The following is a 19,739-nucleotide window of genomic DNA, read 5'->3' on the forward strand; positions in this document are numbered from 1 at the left end:
TCACATAGCAGGGTTGTTAGGCTTTGTCTGTCCCTCTCCCTCCAAAAGGAAAACAGGGAACTCCCTCCACAGAAGCCTGGAGCAGCTTCAGGCAATTTCCTCTCTTTATTCTGGTAGTATGTAGAGTTGACCAGGTGGCCTGAATATGGCTGGAAGCCTAAGTGTTTCTTACTGGTTTAAAGACAGTTTTAAACTATCCTTCTCAGTATTGATAGAATGGCAGATACAGAAGACAGAACATTGGAACCAAGAAACATGAATATTCCAGATATTCATGCATTGTATCTTATGTATGTGGCATTGAAATGTTTGTTATAAATAAATATCTTTAGCCTTTTCAACTTTAGGATTTAAACCTTTTCTTGGGCTGAGGAAATGACCCAGCTGATAATGTGCTTATCTTGCAAACATGAGTACCTGAATTCAATCCCCAAAACTAAGGTTAAGAAACGCTGGGCACAATGTTATGTGCTTGTAATCACAGTGCTGGGGAGGTGGAGACAGGTGGATCCCCAGAGTGTGGTGCGTAGCCAGCATAGCCTACTTGGTGAGCTCCAGGTCCGTGAGAGACTTTGTCTTACTAAAAACCCAAAAGCTGTTAGGTGCCTGAACTCAACACCCAAGGTCTGGCCTCTACACACTTGCACATACATGTACAAAACAATCCTTTTCTTGTTTTTATGGGACGGAGTTTTGTTTTCTATGTTTTCTTATGATATAGTGTGGTTGGTTACCTTTGTTATGGAATCATGTTATAGTTTCTGTATCCCAATACTTTTAAAAATTAACTTTGAAATTAGTCGTGGCAGTAGCTGGAAGCTGCTCTAATGATCTGTCTGGGTTATAAGCAACACAGTCTTTAACAGAGATCCCCAAGAAACGACTGGACTACCAGTTACTCAATATTTTACTGAAGAAAATTTCTACTGTAGCCTTCAGGAGAACACAGGACACTCAGCTTAGTTAATGACTTCTACAAAGTATTTTTTCCTACACTGGCATTATATGAAAAACTTTTATAATCAAAAACAAGCTAGGTGTGGTGGCGCATACCTTTAGTCCCAGCACTTGGGAGGCAGCAGGCAGATCTCTGTGAGATTGAGGCCAGCCTGGTCTCCATAGTGCGACCCTGTCTCAAAAAGAGCAAACAGAAACAAGTTTGGCAACTGAATTCACATCAGCAGGCTTCGTTTTGATCCATTACCCAATCTGGGGAAAAAGCCATGCTGATCAGTGATGAAATTAAGACACCTTTTCCTTACTACATGTGGAATTTTCCATGTATGTATTTAAAGTATTTCTGTAAACAGGCAAAAAACAAAGAATAGTTTTTATTCTGTGAAACCAAAACATTCTTTTAAATTGTAACAAAAATACTGGGTGAAGCTGGGCGTGGTGGTGCACGCCTGCAGGCAGAGGCAGGTGGATCTCAAGGCCAGCCTGGTCTACATAGTGAGTTCCAGGACAGCTGGGGCTACAGAGAGACCCTGTCTCAAAAAGACCAAACAACAACAAAACTGGTGAAAGATAGAACATGTAAAATAGGCCCAGTTCTTTCACTGTCACAGTATTTCATCTTACAACTCTCAGGCCAAGTCACAATCCAACATCATGGGAAATCAGGGCAGGAACGGAAACACAGGGAGGAACACTGCTTACTGTTTGCTCCCCTGGCCTGTGCTCAGCCTGCTTTCTTAATATAAGCCAGGAACACATGCCCAGGGGTGGCACCACCCACAGTGGGCTAGGCCCTCCCATATCACTGAACAAGAGAGAAAATGCCTCCCAGACATATGTATAGACCAATCCAAAAGGTAATTAATTCCCCAACTGGTTTCCTCTTTCCAGGTGTATCAGGCTGACAACTGAAGCTAACCATGACATTCTCAGCTCAGCACTCTCACTGAAGATACTTAGAGCTATGGTCTACGTCGTATAGGGGATGGTCGTGCAGACACTCAGGTCCTAAGTTTCTTTCTTTTTTTTTTTTTGTTTTAAGTCTTTTTGAGACAGGGTCTCCCTGTAGCTCCAGCTGTCCTGGAACTCACTTTATAGACCAGGCCAGCCTTGAACTCACAGAGATCTGCCTGCCTCTACCTCCCGAGTGCTGGGATTAAAGGCGTGCACCACCATGCCCGATGGTCTTAAGTTTTTAATGTGAACTAAAAAAATTTTTTTCACTTAAATTTTACACACCTTAAAAGAGAACAGAAGTGCAATGGGAGAACATGGATACTGAGTCCACGTGTGTGTTTTAGCTCTTAACAAAAATAAAGATTTCAAGTCCTTTTATTTCAAATTCATTGTTGATTAAATATCTAATTTGAAACCAGAACTTCAAAGCTATTTTTTGTTCTATTTCAAGGCACCTGTACCACTGAATGACAGATTCCTAGTAACTTCATTACTACAACTTAGCTGTAACTAAAATGTGTGAGATGGAGTCACCATATTTGCAAGAACCAGCTTAACACTGCAATGACAATTCTTCCAATTGCTAGGAAGCCCTTTTCGTTTTTCCCAAAGCCTTGCTACGTGCTTCTCATGAAGAGTCAGTGTTCCAGTTCTGGTAGCATGGGGAAAGTTATTCCATGGGTATAATGAAGAGTAGGCAGGGTCTACATTCCTGCCTCTTCCCAACAACCTAAAGAGAGAAGTTTTAAAAGAACTTTTTGGAAGTGGCATTCTGAAGCAGAGTTAGGAAGGAAGGTAAATTAGCTTGTTTTCAAAATGCCAAATTGTAAAAAAGAAAAAAAAAGAAAGAAACTGAGGCCATAGCATTCAAATGGAAGTATGTCAACATGCAGTATGTACTTTCAAGTTGGGGGGATGATGTGTAAATTACTTGACTACTTAAAACTTCTCTCTTTTCCAACTTTTTTTCCAAGAGCTTTGCTTGTTTTTTTTTTTCTTTTTTAAATCAGGAAAAATATTCTTTGCCATTTGTTACAAGCAAGAGAAGAACAGAGCAAGGCTGGGGAAACAGCTCAGTCAGTAAAGGTTAGCCTCACAACCACAAAGACCTGAGTTTAGATCCCCAGGCCCACATTAAAAGGTGGGTGCAGGGGTGTGTACCTGCAACCACAACACTGCAAGAGGACAGGAGACTCCTTGGAAGTCTGTGGGTTGCTGGCCCATATGACAATGTTCCAGGCCAATGAGAAAGCCTGTCTCAAAAAAAAGTCAAAGGTGCCTGAGGATTGAAACCCAAAGTTTTCTCTGACCTCATGTGCATATGCACACCCACAGCACCCATGCCCACAGGGACATCCACAAACACGGTTGGGGGATGCACACATATACACACAGAACCACAAAAGAACAGAGCGAGTATCTGGGCAGAGCAGATCTGGGAGCTTGAAGACAAATGGGGATCAAGGTTTCTTAGGTTAAGAAAAGGGAGAAAATCTGGGTAGGTGAATCTGGGCAGGCCTCTTTCTGCTGGGTACAGGGTATGAAGAATGCCTCACACACACAGATTCTCTTCCAGTGCACTGATGGCTCAGGCTAGGCAGGGCTAAGAATCTCATGTTGCTCTTCAGTCCAGCTCTGCTCAGGATGCAGCTGTTGTGGCACTACTGCGCTTTACCACAACTTCTTCATACTGTTTCTGCGTCAGCAACCCTTCTGTTATGCTTTTACTTTCTTCAAATTTGGGTAATATAACTGCAATGTAGCCTTCAGTGGATGGCTGGAAAAAAATCCAGGACACAGTGAGTATTGTCAAATGATTTTGAAAAGGTTTGCAACTAGGACTGTAATTTTCCTCCCCTCCCCTCTCTCCTACCTTTTCTTGAAGAATAGATGGCTTATGGAGAATGTTTTCATTTACTTCCATCAGTCGTCCTCTAACACAGCTATTTAAAACAATTAAAAAATTTATTTTCTAGTAGTAATTTTTTTCTGAAAATAAGCATTTGGTATTAAGATATTATCCCCCAAATAGTGGTTGAAACATTACCTACCTAGATATGGTATATTCTTCTCCATCAGAGCAGTAAATCTTACACAGAGGTGCAAGTTCTGTTAGAAACTGTGCCCCCTGGGTAATGAAAAGAAGCAAATTAATTGATGTGTATTTATTTCTTCTTGCCTTAGAGCAGCAGTCCTCATACTTAAAACAGGATCTAGCCTTGGAACTGGTGTTTTACATCAAAATGATTTAAGGCCAGGGCTAGACCTCTCTGACCTACAGTAGGGGCCCAGACCTCAGCAGACCTGAGAATGCCTGGATCCAGCCTCTGCATGGTGGATGAACTGAGAGCATCTAGACAAGCAGATCCTGCTGCCAGTTGGGAAGATAGGAGACTAGTGCCTCCTGCTTATCTGTGATTCTCTGATGAGTTCTAAACACATCTCATACTGAAAATGGACCATAATCATTTATTTCTTAGAATCTAGTGACAGGTCAGTGTGTTTTACATGCCTGTGTTGAGGTGCTCCTTTTATGGCCCAGCTGAGGGGGTTTCCTCTGTTGTGACTGATAAGCTCATGTGTCTGGTGTTTCTGACACCATTTGACATATTTTCAGGTGTTATTATTATCACAAATAAATTACCAGTGCCTTCTGGGGGACTGTCACATGGTGGTAATTTGTAGAACACCCCCCCCCAAAAAACCACACAAAAAATCTATATTCAAAAGTGTATGGAAATCAGCATCACAGTTATCATTATCATCACTGTTCTTGCTAACAAATGATAAAGTTTCAGCCTGAGATTTTCTGATTTCAAAGTCCATATTTTATATATTCAACATCCCTGAAAATGGCAGGGTTCTCCCTTGCAACTCCATAAAGCTCTTCCTGGTACAAAAGAAAGAACACCTGCTCCAGATTTCTCAGTCCCCTAGCAGTCATGCCAACTCACCCTAAAAATGATGAGATTCAAGGAGACAAAACCCCAGCACAAAAACCCCAGCACCAAACAGTGGAAGTGGGCAGCAGGCCCCAATCTTAGTCAAAGAATTATTGCAGCTGCTGGGTGAGGAAGAGCTGATCTTAAAGAGAGGGACTCTACATAGGCTGCCTAGACCCCAGTGGATGAACTCGCACTGAGGGACACCTGGGGACACTAACTTGACATAATAGGCCTTAACACAAATGACAGAATGTATGAATTCCAGTGTGGAAGGAGTGCCAATGGGGAAGGGGGTATAAAGATGATTAAAATTATGTTGTGTATGAAATACACAAGAACTCAATAAAAAGTTTACAAAAAGAAAAATGACTTAAGTACATAACATTTATAATAAGAACCTACTGTGTACTAGATACCATCCTAGACTTTAGGTTAAACCCCTCACCGAGACAAAGGTGATAGTAATTAATTTTGTAATAGACTAATAATGCTTTTTAAAACTGTAAATGAGAAAGCTACATATGTTCAGGTATGTAAAGATTTTAACATGCAGGAAAATCCACAACAGGCAATATAAACTCAACATGACAGGGCATGACAAAAATATTGTAAAGTTTGTTTCATTACAATTGCTATCTTTTATATTAGAAATCAATAAGACAGGGACTAGAGAGGTGGCTCAGTGGTTAAGAGCACTGGCTGCTTTTGGAGAGGACCCGGGTTTGATTCCTAGCACCCACATGCTGGCTAACAACTGTCTGTAACTCCAGTTCCAGGAGCTGACACCCTCTTCTGACAGCCGCAGGCATTGCACGACATGGATGCACTTACATACATGCAGACAATACCCTCATACACATAAAATTAAGGAAGAAAAAAGGAATTAACAGATAAAAGACTTCTTTACATGGTCAATCACTAAGACTTTTTGAAGAAGGAATATTTTTCTAATAAAAAAAATACAAGACTAAAAAACATACCCTCTGAGGAAAATTTGGAAAAATGAAACAAAAAACATTTTAAGTAGCAAAATAAGATTTATCCTGTCCTGTAACTATCAGTACCACACTTTGATACACTATCTACCTGCATGTTACTACTATTTTAGGTACTCTGGACAGGGGATAACAATTCTGGGGTGGTTTTGACAAATACCTACAAGGAGAATCCTGGGAACCTGTCTAGTGTCATTCTCTTCTTTTCCATGAATAACATTTCCTATGGTAAGCACAAGCAGCTAAAGATTTTTTTTTTTTTTTTTGAGACAGTTTAGTTACATTGTCCTGGCTAGCCTGGTATTCACTATATAGCCCACTCTGACTTCAAACTTGTAATTCTCCTGCCTCAGCCTCCTGGCAGTTGGGATTACAGGTGTGTACCATACATCCAGTGATGATCCTTATGACCTCTGTATTTACTGTCTAGTTACCAGATGCATCAGCTTCACTCTTCTGCATGTGAGCAGTTCCTTTAAGATTACTGACATCACTGTGACTCCCAGAAGGAAGGAAGCATGTGGGATTTGTTTTGGAGAATCTGTCTATAACTTGGTCTTTGATGGACTAGAAGAAGCATCTCATTTCTTTATAACATTCCTTAGGAGAATAATTGGCAGTCTGGAGAATCAACCAAAACTTAGCCGTAGTGCATTCAATGAGCAGGTCCCTCTTTGTTCTTCTTTAGTAATGGCAGGTTTACCATTCTATTGTTTTCAAAGACTTGGTATTTTTGGGTGTGTAGGGGTAAATGTGTTAGTGGGCCAAGGAGGCCAGAAGAGGGGACTGGATCTCCCAGAACTGGAGTTACAGGCAGTTGTGAGTTAAATGATATGGGTGATGGGAACCGAACCCAGGTCCTGTGCAAGAGCAGCAAGTGCTTTTAACCCATGCCATCTCTCCAGCCTCAGCATTACTATTTTAGATACTGGTTTATCACAAGAGATTCACAGGCATTAACTTACTATAATATACACACATAATCTTTAAAAAGGGTGCATACTTTTCTAAATCCATTTGTTTGCTAAGTAAGGACACAGCAATTTTAAATTTTTTTATGTGAATAAGTGTTCTGCCTGCATGTATATGTAAGTACACCCTTCTCATGTAATGCCCATGGAAGCCAGAAGAGGGCCTTAGATCCCCTGGAACTGGAGTTACAGCCAGTGGTTAGCTGCCATGCAGGTGTTGGGAAACGAACCCAGGTCCTCTGCAACAGAAACCAGTGCTCTCTTAACTTCTGAGTCATCTCTCCAGCCCCTACATTGGTAATTATAAGACATGTTTTGGGGAGCTCCTGCAGCAGTAACCAAAACAAACTCTCAGCATGAACTCAAGAGATATGACCTAAGTCATCCATACAAATTTCCTCAACTCAATGGATCTGTCAAAATCACCCTTCATGTGATACCCTCTTTAATAGCATGTCCATCTTGTCTAGAGTTGAACAGAATATTCTGTGTAACAGGGTTGTACGGAAGGATGTGGTTAATGTATATCAGTTTGCCAGTGTTTTACTAATGGAAAAATTGTAAGGAGCAAGCATCCTATTCTATTTTCTAAGATTGATCATTTTTTATTTTTTTAATTTACATGTGAAAATACATGGTAAAATAACTGTCACTTTAAATTTTACAGATAATGGTTTAGTAAATCCACCAGAGGCAATATGTCTTATTATACTGGTATGAGAATTGTCCTTTTTCGGTCTTTTTGAGACAGCATCTCCCTGAAGCCCTAGCTGGCCTGGAACTTACTATATAGACCAGGCTGGCCTCGATCTTACAGAGATCTATCTGCCTCTGCCACCCAAGTGCTGGGATTAAAGGCATGCAGCACCATGCACTTCAAGAATTGTCCTTTTAAAGGCCCATCTTTCATTTCATCCATTTAGGGATAATAAAGACGGCAGCACAGAATCTACTATGATAGGTACTAAACCTCCAAAAATACTTCTTTGGGGTTTTTGTTTGCTAGTTGATTTTATTTAAAATAAGCACCCTGAACTTCCAGAGAAATAGCTGATGTCTGACTGGATCCATTATATCTATGAGTATAAACGATTCTAGTAGATAATCACAGAATTACAAGAACATACCCGCTTAAATTTCCCAGAGACTTTGTTCTGAAGTCTGCTACAGTTGGTACTGATCTGATAGGAAATACTTTCAATTGTTTTTCCACTTTGAAGAACAGGATGAGATCCTGCCAGGGTGATGACACATATTCTAGAAGGACAAAAAGGTCAAGCTTGTGTTAACTGCATGGAAGGAGACTTCCTCCTCTAACAGAGGGTTCCTACTGGCACAAGACTATTGAACTGGCCTTCCTTTAGTCAAGTTATCATCTTTTTCCTTTGCCTGCTATAGAAACCTAAGTGTAGCATAGTTCAGTAACAGAAGAGGAGAAAGCAGGAAAGAGAAGAGTACCAGAAATCTTTGGGTAGCCCTGGGGCAGAAGAGTGGGAAGTGAGGTGTGCCTGTGTATACAGGATTCCACATATGCGTCCACAGCGGGCCTTTCCATGGGTTCTGGCAGTTCAGTGGTTAAGGCACAGGTTCGCTAAGCAGTAGATCACTGAGCAAGTCTCCTTCCTGCCAAATAACTCCTATATCATTTCAACATAGTGGAAGATAATTTCATGAATGTTTGTTTAATCAATTTCGCCCAATCCAGGCTAAATGCCATAAGAAAAAGTTCTGGTAATTTAAAATTCCTGCTTACCGGTTAGAGTGCTGTAGTATACAGTGGTCCTCACAGGGTTTTCCTTTGACATCTAGAGAAATAAACCAGTTAGTTGTTGATTGCTGAATCGATATTTACTATGACTAAGTAGTACTTTCTTTGGTTCAGTAAGGTAGTTAATTAGGAAGCTGGGACTCATGCTGATCACTGGTGTATCTGTATTAATAAATAAAGGTTTTCTATGAAGTGTTAAATGGACCTAACACATCGTTTACTCAATGAAGGTAGTTAAAAGTGATTAACTCCTTGCTCCCCCCTGCTTGTCACTTTAAGTACACGCATTATTTCTATTACTGGGAGGTTTCTTACCCTAAACTTGGCTGTGTGTGTGTGTGTGTGTGTGTGTGTGTGTGTGTGTGAACTCACGTTTTCCTGAACGAAGAGGTACACAAAATAGTACATCAGGGATGCCTACTGAAATAGCAAATAGACAATAGGAGAGCTTTCTCAAGTAAAACTAGATTCTGCTTCCTAAAATTCTCTATGCCAAAGTCCTCGCTTCTCTCCACTCCTAAGGCTTCTTTAGACTCGGTCTGATCTTCTAAAAATAACTAGCTACTCCGTGGGATTGGGATTAAACTCTTTAAACCCTTCCAGGCACTCAGGGACTTTAGCAATCTAAACCCAGACAGCCTAGCTCTGCGGCCTCGGTCCTTCAGGGTACCCACGCACCGCACTGCGCCCCCCATCCGCGCGGTGCGCCCTAAAGTATTTCAGTTCTACAACGCTGCAGTCTTGAACTCCAGGGCCTGGAGAGCCGAGGCTCGCTGTCTGCTGAAGCTCGGAGTTAGCTGCGGACAGCAGACATGGCTTACGCCCTGTCGCCGCCGTCCCCGGACCACTGCGGCCAGGCAGAGCTCGCCTTCGTTCCGCACTTACCCGCTTTGTACCAGCGAGTGAAATACCGATCCACAAGCGACCGCACTACCGGCAGCGCGGCCCCGGGTTCCGTAGCCATGACTACCTCCTGTGCTGCCTCCCCACCCCGCCCCCCGCCCCCCTCCCCGACCAAGGGACCAGCGCTCTTCCTTCCAGCGAGTCCCGGAGGGGCGTGCACTTCCGGTGCGGGAAGCGTTGTGCGCAGGCGCGCTGCTCCTCAACCCTCGGGCTCCTCCCTCTGCCACCAGTCACCGCGCTTTGGGGTCCCACGCCAATGGGGGAACAAATACAACTGGTTGAGGGCTGAGGGACAGGAGACGACAGCCAGCGCGGCTCTAGCGCCTCTACATTGCTGGGCTAAAGAGAAGCCACTGCGCGCGACGGAGGAGGTGGCCCGGTAGGCCCCGCCCCCTGCGCTGGTGACATCACTCGAGCGACGCCTGGTTGGAGAGTTTTGCTGGCGCGTTTCTCCCGTCGGCAGCGTGTGTCCCTGTTCCCTTGTCTATAGGGTTGTAGTGGCGGTGGCCGTCAAGGCCTAGTGCGTGGTGAGGGCTCGAGAGCCGCGGACTGAGACGAGAGCGTTGCAGGTGACCAGTCGGGGGACAAAATGGGGGGGACGGACAGTCGGGCGACACAGTTGGGGGCGCGGCCTTGGGAACACTGGGAGACTGGGACTGAGGGTTCCTGTAATGGTGGTCAGTTACAGCAAGATAATGGAAGTGAGTCCTCTTATTTTGCCTCTACCAACTGTCTTATCGTGGATTCTGTGCACCCAAGGGCAGCACAGTTGGCTGATAAATAGAATCCAGGTTTCTAGGGAGGGATATGAAACATGATGAAGAATGGGTCATGGCAGCTGCAGATGCTGTGGTTATGGTTTGAATTGTCTCCAGAGTTGATGCATTGTATTAATTCCCAGCGTACCCCTGGAGAGCTAGGGCCTTTAGTTGGTGGCAGCATGATTACCTACATGTGTGTGTTCAGAGAAATAGCCCCTCTTACTCCCAGGTATTCTAATGATCACTTCTTTACTCTCTGAATCATTTTATATGAGTGTGGTCATTTATTATTGTTAAGGTGTTCCTTTCTCTTTTAGGCATGATGTTTCATCATGGTAAAAATTGTATTGTTTTCTCCTCAGAAATTGCTGCATCATGCGAAATCTAAAGTTGCTTCGGACCCTGGAGTTCAGGGACATTCAAGCACCAGGGAGACCTCAGTGTTTCTCTCTCCGAACTGAACAGAGAACAGTGCTCATTGGCTCAGAATATGGACTGATAGAAGTAGATCCTGCGACAAGAGAAGTAAGTTCCTGATGGAGATGCGAACACTTGGTTTGCCCCTGCCCTTGTGTTTATCTGGACTTTCTTCTCCCAGATAGCCTTCCTGTAGTCCAAATGAATTTATATCTTCCTAAATAGTCTTTCTCTTTGCTTTCTCTAATGGCTTACTAGATATAACAATAGTGTACTTTAAACTCTGCTAATGCTATAAACTAAGTTGGCAAAGCTCTGAACTTACATTTCATATGGGCACTTTACTCTTTTTACTGTGAGTTTTCTTTTAAAATATTTGGCTCAATTAGGAATGTACATGAATATTGTCCATGGAGCTTTTAAATTTTATTTTTAATTTTTGGTGCTGGGACTCAAATCCCCCCACTTCCGACCCCTCCCAAATGAGTTTTTTAAGTGTATTTGGACCTCTACCCCAAATTAGCTAAAATCTGAACATTTAGTGTGCTAGCACTGACCATGTATGTTTCTGGAAATTGTGTAGGTTGATTCTGATCTCTTCCCTTGTTCCTGCTTATATATTTTAATTTAGGTGATTAGAGAAGTACAGTTACAGGACTGGGCATGTAGCTTAGCAATTGAGCCCTGATTTTAATCCCTAGCACTGCAGAATAAAAAAGAATAAAGCCACAGCCATTAGCTTTTGTTTTTATTTCATTTTATTTTGAGATGGTCTCCCTAGCTGGCCTGGAACTCACTGTGTAGACCAGGCTGGCCTTGATCTCACAGAACTCTACCTGCCTCTGCCTCCTGTGTGTGGGGCTTAAAGGCATATGCCACTACAGTTGCCTGCTTCTTTTTTCATTTTGGAAAGTTTTAGAGACCATTCTTGTTTTTGCGTTTGTTTTGTAAAAGGGTCACATTAGCTATTTTTCTAGTTAAAGATGATACAGGATTGTAATATTTCTAAAATGAAAGTTGTATTTTAATCTATGGAAAACTCATTTTGAGACTTTTATGTTATAAAAGAATCATTAGAATTATTTCTGGAAAAAGATAGTTCTTCACAGTAGACAGGGCTAATTTACTCATATGTTTACTTTGGTGGAAGGTAAAGAATGAAATTCCTTTGGTGGCAGAAGGCTTTCTTCCAGAGGACGGAAATGGCTGTATTGTGGGTATTCAAGACTTGTTGGACCAGGAGTCTGTGTGTGTTGCCACTGCCTCTGGAGATGTCATACTGTGCAATCTCAGCACACACCAGGTAGGTAAAAGAGATCAGTAAGGAGGAAGTCTTAAATGGCCTCAGCTGAGCCACTTGTTTTGTTTTGGAGTATTCTAATCCATAGTCATAATATTTAAGCATCTGCAAAGTGAAGTCTTTGCAATATTTATTTCTTTATAAAAATTGGTTGACATGGTTCTACCTTTATTTCAGAATTTTTCAAAAACTCAGATTAGTCTACTATATCTGTTAATCAGAGTAGTTGGGACATTCTAAATTAGAACTTAAGAAAAATCCTGACTATTCTTGTGTAGGTACTCAAATCTGAATTTCATTTTGAGTTGAAATTTCTAATTCTCAGTTATGGAAGTCTGAAATATTTATATGTTATTGATGCTGATTGGCTAACCTCTGAGTCTCTGACTACAAGCACTAACACTACTGCATATTAATATTATTTATTAATGATTTGTATGTGTAACTGTATCACTAATTACAGTGTATAGTAATGCACTGAAAGCATATTCTAAGACTCCCCGGGGCAATAGACTGCAACCATTTGCTTTCTCTGCATTAGTTTAAGACTGGAGTCCTGGGCTTCTATCCTTATCTTCCTAATTATAAGCATTTAGAATTGTTTTATCTTTTACACTCTTCTTTGAGGCTGGGCACTGTGGAGTTCTCAAGACTAATCTCAGAGGCAGAGGTAGAACAGTTATCATGAACCAAGGCCAGCTTGGGCTACAAAGTTCCAGGCCAACCATGTCTAAACCTACAAAAAAAAAAAGTCTTTGATTACCCCATTAGTTGTGATCTCTAGCACTGGTTGTGTGAAGGAGTTACAGTATTACTAATAGTGGGATAATTACAACTTACAGTTACTAAATGTTTACATTGTATCCAGTACTTTTTCACATTCTTTAATGCAAAATTTTATTTATTCACTATGGTTTTGTGAGGTTGCTTGTTCTGCATGCTTAGAAGAGGAAATTGAGGCTCAGACAGTTTAAGTAATGAGGTCTGGGTCACCCAGTTACCAGATGGAATTTCAGTCCTCATAGCCTAAGTTTGGCATCCTCACTCTTTTCCACTGAATCCTAATAAACTTGACCTCATTGATGGCAAAAATGGTCACAAGTGAATCATGTATAAATTATATAGTACTTCTCATACTTAAAGTTAGGTTTTTATTTTCAAAGCGTTGCAGAGACTCTTCCTGATTCCAGGCCCAGTCCATTTATCTCCGTTGACTGCTACTGATCCCCTTCTGTGGCTTCTCATTGTCTGCAAGACAGAGCCTGTGCTCCCTTCTGTGCCTGATCAGACCAGCCTCTTTTCTGTTCCCCAAATTCCTTCACCTTTGTCTGTCATTCCTGTGTTTGCTGTACTTCAGCTTTAGCTGCAGTTGAGTTTTACCCTCTTTTAAGCCTCAGCACTGTGGTTTTCTTCCTAATCATTCTTTCCTGGTCCTGTTGCCATTCTTTGAGAAGCTTTCCCAGACTCTCTCAGAGCCTCTTTTATTTCTTTGCTCTTAGACGCACTTAATTCCCAGAGACCTTGATAGTAACCCTATACCTCCTGTAGAGCTATCATTTTATCTCACTCATGAGACAGTCTGAGGAAGAATAGCATGTACTTTTCTATTGCCTGTTAATCTCATGTCTTGTGTCTTGACACCTGTTACTGAAGACATGTCTTTTGTACCCTTCTACCTTTGTGTGTGTATATATTTTGATTGTGTTAATTAAGTCCATAGTAAATCTTCTCTGAGACAGTGATGTCATGAACTTCCCTTTTCAATTTTCTCTGGTGCAGCTTGAATGTGTTGGGAGTGTGGCCAGTGGTATCTCTGTCATGAGCTGGAGTCCTGACCAAGAACTGGTGCTTCTTGCTACAGGTAAGATTCTCATTGGTGCCCAACTGACCTTTATAAAACTTGTTCCTAACACATTAGAGGGTTCTCAAGTTTCAAAAAGCTTCTTGGAACAGATTATAATGTAGAGTTAATGTATTTCTTCTGTATTAAATCTTGCCTCTGTAACACGATACAAAGTTGTTTTGTGCAGCTTTTTTAGTCTTTGGGACTTAGAAAGACATTTTAAGACCTGAAGAATGTGCTGAGTTCACAGTTGCAGTAGTAAAAGTCAGCAGTATTTAACTCACTCTATGAACAAGGGTTGATATAAACAAATTCTTTTTTTAAAATGTTTACTTTGTGTGTGCGCAGTTGAATTTTAACCTGTTAAGCCTTTAAGTCTCAACATTGTGGCTTTCCTCTTGATTATTCACTTTCCTGGTGTTGTTGCTGTTCTTTGAGATGCTGTCACAGGCGTCTGAGCCTCTTGTAAGAGCTTTGCTCTTAGACTCACTTTGCTCCCTAGCGACCTCGATAGTAACCATAAGCCAGTGGGTGCATGTTGCCATGGCGTTGGTGTGGCGGTCAGAGGAGAACTTGTAGATGTCAGTTTGCCACCATGTGGATTCCAAGGATCAAACTCACGTTGACAGACTTGGTGGCAAAGTGCCTTTGCTCCTTGAACCATCTTGCTGTCCCAGTAAATAGTTTTTTACGGCCCTTTTGAATTCCTGTTACATATTTCTGAGAGGCTTTATTCCAAGTGAATTCAGTATGTATCTGAAGAAATGTCTTGGGAATTAGGAATGCTTAAAGTAGTAGAGAATGGCTAGGAGAACTTCATATGTTGTTTTACACTAATAATAGCTAAGAGTAAGCATCTAGTGACTCACTTAGTCAGAGCTTGTTTCTCAAAGCATTTTGCATGTATGCATTCTGTCTAGCCTTTTCCAGCTGTAACTCTTGCTATCTGGCGCTGTAGCTTACAGTGCCATAACACTAATTATGTGTTGGTAGAGTGGTATCTGTCATGAGCTGCCGATTATGGATTGACAAATTCGTTACCTGAAAATAAAATTGTTCTGATTTGTGTCCTCTCAGGTCAACAGACCCTGATTATGATGACAAGAGACTTTGAACCAATCATGGAGCAACAGATACACCAGGATGATTTTGGTGAAGGTGAGTATCACTTTGAAATGTTTTGTGACCTTGAGTTCTCAGTTTTGGTCATTTTCTAATATGCAGTACTTGTCATAGGCCCAAAGAACTGTAAAATTTAAATTCTCACTAGGATGTTCTATAGCCTACTTCCAGAATCCAGCTCAGGTCTTTTTTCTTTTTTTAAAATTTCATTTATTATTTTTTAAATTATTTTATGTGTAAGAGTGTTTTATCTATATGTATGTAAGTGCACTTGTGTCCTACAATGCCCACAGAGGTCAGAAGAAGGCTTTGAATGCCCGGAACTGGAGTTATAGATGGTTGTTAGCCACCATGTGGATGCTGGGAATCGAACCAGAGTCCTCTGCAAGAGCAGCCAGTGCTCTTAACTGCTGAGACATCTATCCCTCCAGCTCAGTTCTTCAAAGACACAGCTCTTTTTTTTTTTTTAATTTTTTAATTGAATTTTTGTGTATTTCATACAGAAAGTCATCTTTATATCCCCTTTCCCTTTGGCACCCTCCCATAACCCACCCCCCACTAGAGTTCATACATTCTGTCATTTGAAGACACAGCTCTTATATTAAGATCCAAGAGTTGGCTTTCTTAGTAGTCTGAAGGATAAACGCCTGTGGTTAAGGTTTCCCAAATAGTTAGTACCCAAACCCTAAGAAAGACTTAGGCCAGAGTTACACTGAAAGGAGCTGTTGAAGCCAAAAGGAGGAGAACATTTCTGGAGTATGATTTCGGGGAGCCAACAAGAACGTGGAATAGCAGGCCGTATGTCATTCCTGCCAACTAGATCTGGATCGCCGTTTTCATTAGACTGTCAGATTAAAAAAATTTTTTTTTGCTAAGATCCACCCGATTATTTGGCCTTTGAGGCTGTGAGAGTATTGGAAGGGGAGGCAGGAGGAAATGCTTATTGACTGTAAGGAGCAAACTGGAAGCCCCTGGGTAGCTGGCCTGATTGGAGAGAGTTATTGGAAGGAAGTATTTGAACTGTGGCTGAGGTCTGAGTCCATACTGTCTGACTTCATCAACTCTGAGAAATCATTTAGAAAGATAAAATTTATTTAGTCCTTTAAATGTAGTATGTCCAGGGGCTGGAGAAACAGCTCAGTGATTAAGAGCACTTGCTGCTCTTGCAGAGGACCTGGGTTCTTTCCCCAGTACCCACATGGTGGCCAACAACCATCTGTAACTCCAGTTCCAGGGGATCCAATGCCCTCTTCTGACCTCTGTGGACTTTACACGACCCGGGTGCGCCTACATACATTCAGGCAATACACTCATACATATAAAATTTTAAAAAGTATGTTTAGGAGTACCTTTGGATAACTGTTCTGAAACCAGCTATATCGTTGAAAAATGATTAAGTAGTTCGCTTTTTCCTTAAGAAGCATTCTAAATTCAGTAACACCTTGATGTACAGGTAGGATAGTATAAGAGAAGTTCAGAAGGAGTCACTGAACAATGAGGTTGACCTGAGCTGAGTCTCGGTTAACTTGTGTTTGATAGACAAGGGCTGGGACTTGGTGCGTGGGGGGTGTTTCATAGCAACATCCAGGCTTATTCTGGGATTTGGGAGTAAGGCAGGATGCTGGGGTGCCAGGACATAAGTGCAGGATCAAATGGGACAGATTTTGGTTAGATTTGCCTTCTGCGGTGGTTTTGTTTACTAGTACGGTTGCTTTTGGTGACAGAAAGAACCCTGCTTAGGAAGCAAAAATACTGTGTTCTAATTGTGGACACTTTCACAAGGGAGTCACAGTTAAGTCTACCCGAGGAGCTATGTTTGATGATCTGTAGTCCATTCTAAGAGCAGAAAGGTTAGATTGATTTAAAAATGAAAATCAGAAATTCATTCTTACTGTCTTATTTGCTTTGTTATTCATGGACAGATTGTATAAATTCTTCATATTTCATTCTGAACAATCATTAATGAAATTTCTGACTTGTGTCATATTTCCAAGATAAGGACATTTGACTTAATGCCAAAATCATTGCTGCATTTATTTAGAACCTAAGTTTCAAAAATATTGACTGCTGCTCAATTTATTAAGAGGCCTTAGGGCCCAGATAATTGTCAGTGACTGCCTTCATTTACAGTACAGTGAAACTGCTTTTATTTGATTTCATTTCGCTTATTACTTGTCTTTCTTGTTTTCAATAAACTGCTGTTTAGGCAAGTTTATCACTGTTGGATGGGGCAAGAAGGAGACACAGTTCCATGGCTCAGAAGGCAGGCAAGCAGCTTTTCAGATGCCAATGGTAAGATGGGCTTAATAGATAAGAAACTTTGATTGAACAGATGTTAAGTTCGCCCATCCTTTAGAACTCTGGTTAAAGGTCAGTGATAGCAAGATCTTTCGTGTCGTAATGAAACCATAGCTGTTTGGAGCTCTCAGGAAATGAGTTATCCTAGAAACTCACATTTCTTGTTGTCAAGTTGCTTTGTGACATTTTTCAGTGTAAAGAAAAATTCAAACTAGTATTGACTACCTGAGCAAAGCATTGTGAGAAATGCAGGGCCCCATGGAGCCCTTCCTCTCCCTTTCCAGAGAGAGGTTCTGTCCTGTACTTACTGTTGACCATCCATATGTTTTCAGACTTTTCCTCCACAAAGTACCATTTAACATTTTTAAAAAAAATTACATTTCTATCATTTATTTTTTTTGTGTATGTAGGTGCAGCATATGTGTGTATATGTGGAAGTCAAGAGGCCAATTTATAACAGTTCTCTCTCTCACCATGTGGGTCCTGGGGATCAAACTCAGGTCTTTAGGCTTAGTCCAGCTGCCTTTACCCTCTGAACTGTCCTGCCAGCCCAGTACCATTTTTTAAAAGTTGTATTTTTCTTATTTTTTATTATGAAAGAAACTCTTTGTTTCTTTTCTTTCTAGTTAGAAAATGCTGAAGATCACATTTTGATGTCTTAGAGATTCTAGACAGGGGTTTCAACCTTTTAATGTTGAGAGATCCTGAAGGCAGGAGTGTTAACACAAGTATGCTCCCAGGGCACCTGGAGAAGTGTTTCAGTGCATGCTTTCACATTGCTTTATATTTTAATTTATATACGATGAAGGTTTAAAAAATTCAGATTTGAGGAAATTAAATGCCACAGGAAGATGTGCCATGTTTATCCATGGTACTGTACAGAGGAAATTTATCTCTGTTAGAGAACTATGTCTTACAGTGTCATCAAGACATTTTGTGACTGTGACTGTGACAATTTTGCTAACATTTGTCACCATTTGTGAAGTGGACATAATGATGTTTCTCATGTCAATGTTGCTATCTGGAGGCAGTAATATATGGAACATCTACCACACACTAGCACATAGTAGGCGGTAGTATATGGAACAGCTACCACATACTAGCACATAGTAGGCAGTAATATATGGAATAGCTACCACATACTAGCACATAGTAGGCAGTAATATATGGAACAGCTCCCACACACTAGCACATAGTAGGCAGTAATATTTGAAATAGCTACCACACACTAGCACATAATAGCCAGTCATGTGATAGTTGCTGCTCTATTTTAGCACACAAATAACCTTTGAAACTTAAAGCATAGGTTTTATTTCAAATAACTATTTTGTAAGTTCTATCATTGTCTAGCTCAGGAAAACAAATTTCTAAGTTGGCCTGTTTTAAAAGTAATTTGCAGAAGAACCAAAAGAATTTGACCAAGTAGGTAATTTCTGTACATTTGTGTATTTTTTTTTTTAAAAATTTGCCTTATTTTATGTGTGTGGATGTTTTGCCTTCATGTATTTGAGTGTGCAATGCCTGTGAGACCAGAAGTGGGCATAGAATCCCCTGGAACTAGAGTTACAGACACTTGTAAGCTGCCATGTGGGTGCTGGGAACCAAACCAGGTTCCTCTGCAAGAGCAGTCAGTGCTCTTAACCACTGAGCCGTTATCTCCAGCCTCACATTTGTATGTGTAAACTATATTCCATTAAAGTTGTTAAACCAGTAGTGTAAGGGAATTGACAACAATATGCAGAATAAGGCAGCTCTCCATGCTCTGTTAATTTTGAGAAAAACTTTTATTCCTGGTACTTGCTAGTGTAAGAATCATCTAACGTTGTCAAACTTAAGCTTTATTAATGACATAAAATGGTTCAGGCAATAGGGACAAAACCTAATACATTCTGATATACTGTATGCAGTCTCATATATTGTCCAGTACACTACTCTGCATTTTGTTGATGATTTTTTTTTTCTAAAGGCCTTATCTTGGTTTGAAAGTTCCTAGACATTCTTCAGGAAACAGATTTTGGAATCCATGGGTTTGTCAGCGCAGCTCCTCATGGGAGTGGTCTGGTGTTAGGTTGTGCTGCTTTGTCTTTCAGGCTCTTCCCTGCGTACACCTTGCTGGCTCCTTGAAAGTCAAGAGGTTGCTTTCTATGCTTTCCTGCTTTCTTGGATGACTGATCTTTCATTCATGAAGTAGTGTTTATTAAGCATCTATATATGCTGCACTCTGAGGCATTGAATATATAATAGGAAACAAAAAAATCCCCTGTAGAGGCATGTACTTTCTGTTGGAGGGCACAGACACTAGGCTAATGTTAATGTATAACATTTCAGGGAATTAAAGTTGCTGTGAAGGGAAGGAGAGCAGGTAGCAGCAGATGGGAAGTCAGGAATGGCCTTGCTAAGGAGGTGCTGCTTGGTTATGGACCTGGAGGAACTGAGCCAGTGAGGTGGTCAGTGTCCAGGAGGAACATTCAGGCAGAGTGGACCACCAGTACTAAACACCGT

The 19,739-nt window shown here is 41.1% G+C and overlaps 2 protein-coding genes across 3 annotated transcripts in view; one reads left to right on the plus strand and one right to left on the minus strand.

Moving 5' to 3' along the window:
- On the minus strand, nucleotides 1–9,602 carry Abitram (actin binding transcription modulator). The gene is made up of 6 exons (XM_008854647.3): nucleotides 9,479–9,602; nucleotides 8,579–8,630; nucleotides 7,953–8,082; nucleotides 3,966–4,042; nucleotides 3,788–3,857; nucleotides 1–3,691 (listed from the first exon to the last, which is right to left on the minus strand). The coding sequence occupies exons 1-6, from the start codon at nucleotides 9,555–9,557 to the stop codon at nucleotides 3,554–3,556; spliced, it is 546 nt and encodes a 181-aa protein (XP_008852869.1). The 5' UTR covers nucleotides 9,558–9,602; the 3' UTR covers nucleotides 1–3,553.
- Nucleotides 9,603–9,704: 102 nt separating this feature from the next.
- The window catches only part of Elp1 (elongator complex protein 1), a 60,427-nt gene continuing 50,392 nt past the window's right edge, over nucleotides 9,705–19,739 (plus strand). For both annotated transcript variants that reach the window (XM_008854649.2, XM_017803640.2), the window contains exons 1-6: nucleotides 9,705–10,065; nucleotides 10,620–10,782; nucleotides 11,825–11,977; nucleotides 13,754–13,835; nucleotides 14,895–14,975; nucleotides 17,146–17,231. In XM_008854649.2, the coding sequence (XP_008852871.1) occupies nucleotides 10,633–10,782; nucleotides 11,825–11,977; nucleotides 13,754–13,835; nucleotides 14,895–14,975; nucleotides 17,146–17,231 (552 nt within the window). In that variant the 5' untranslated portion in view covers nucleotides 9,705–10,065; nucleotides 10,620–10,632. The remainder of the gene's footprint in view (nucleotides 10,066–10,619; nucleotides 10,783–11,824; nucleotides 11,978–13,753; nucleotides 13,836–14,894; nucleotides 14,976–17,145; nucleotides 17,232–19,739) is intronic.

Source organism: Nannospalax galili, unplaced genomic scaffold (assembly GCF_000622305.1).
Source record: "Nannospalax galili isolate Female #2095 unplaced genomic scaffold, S.galili_v1.0 scaffold666, whole genome shotgun sequence".
NCBI lineage: Eukaryota > Metazoa > Chordata > Mammalia > Rodentia > Spalacidae > Nannospalax > Nannospalax galili.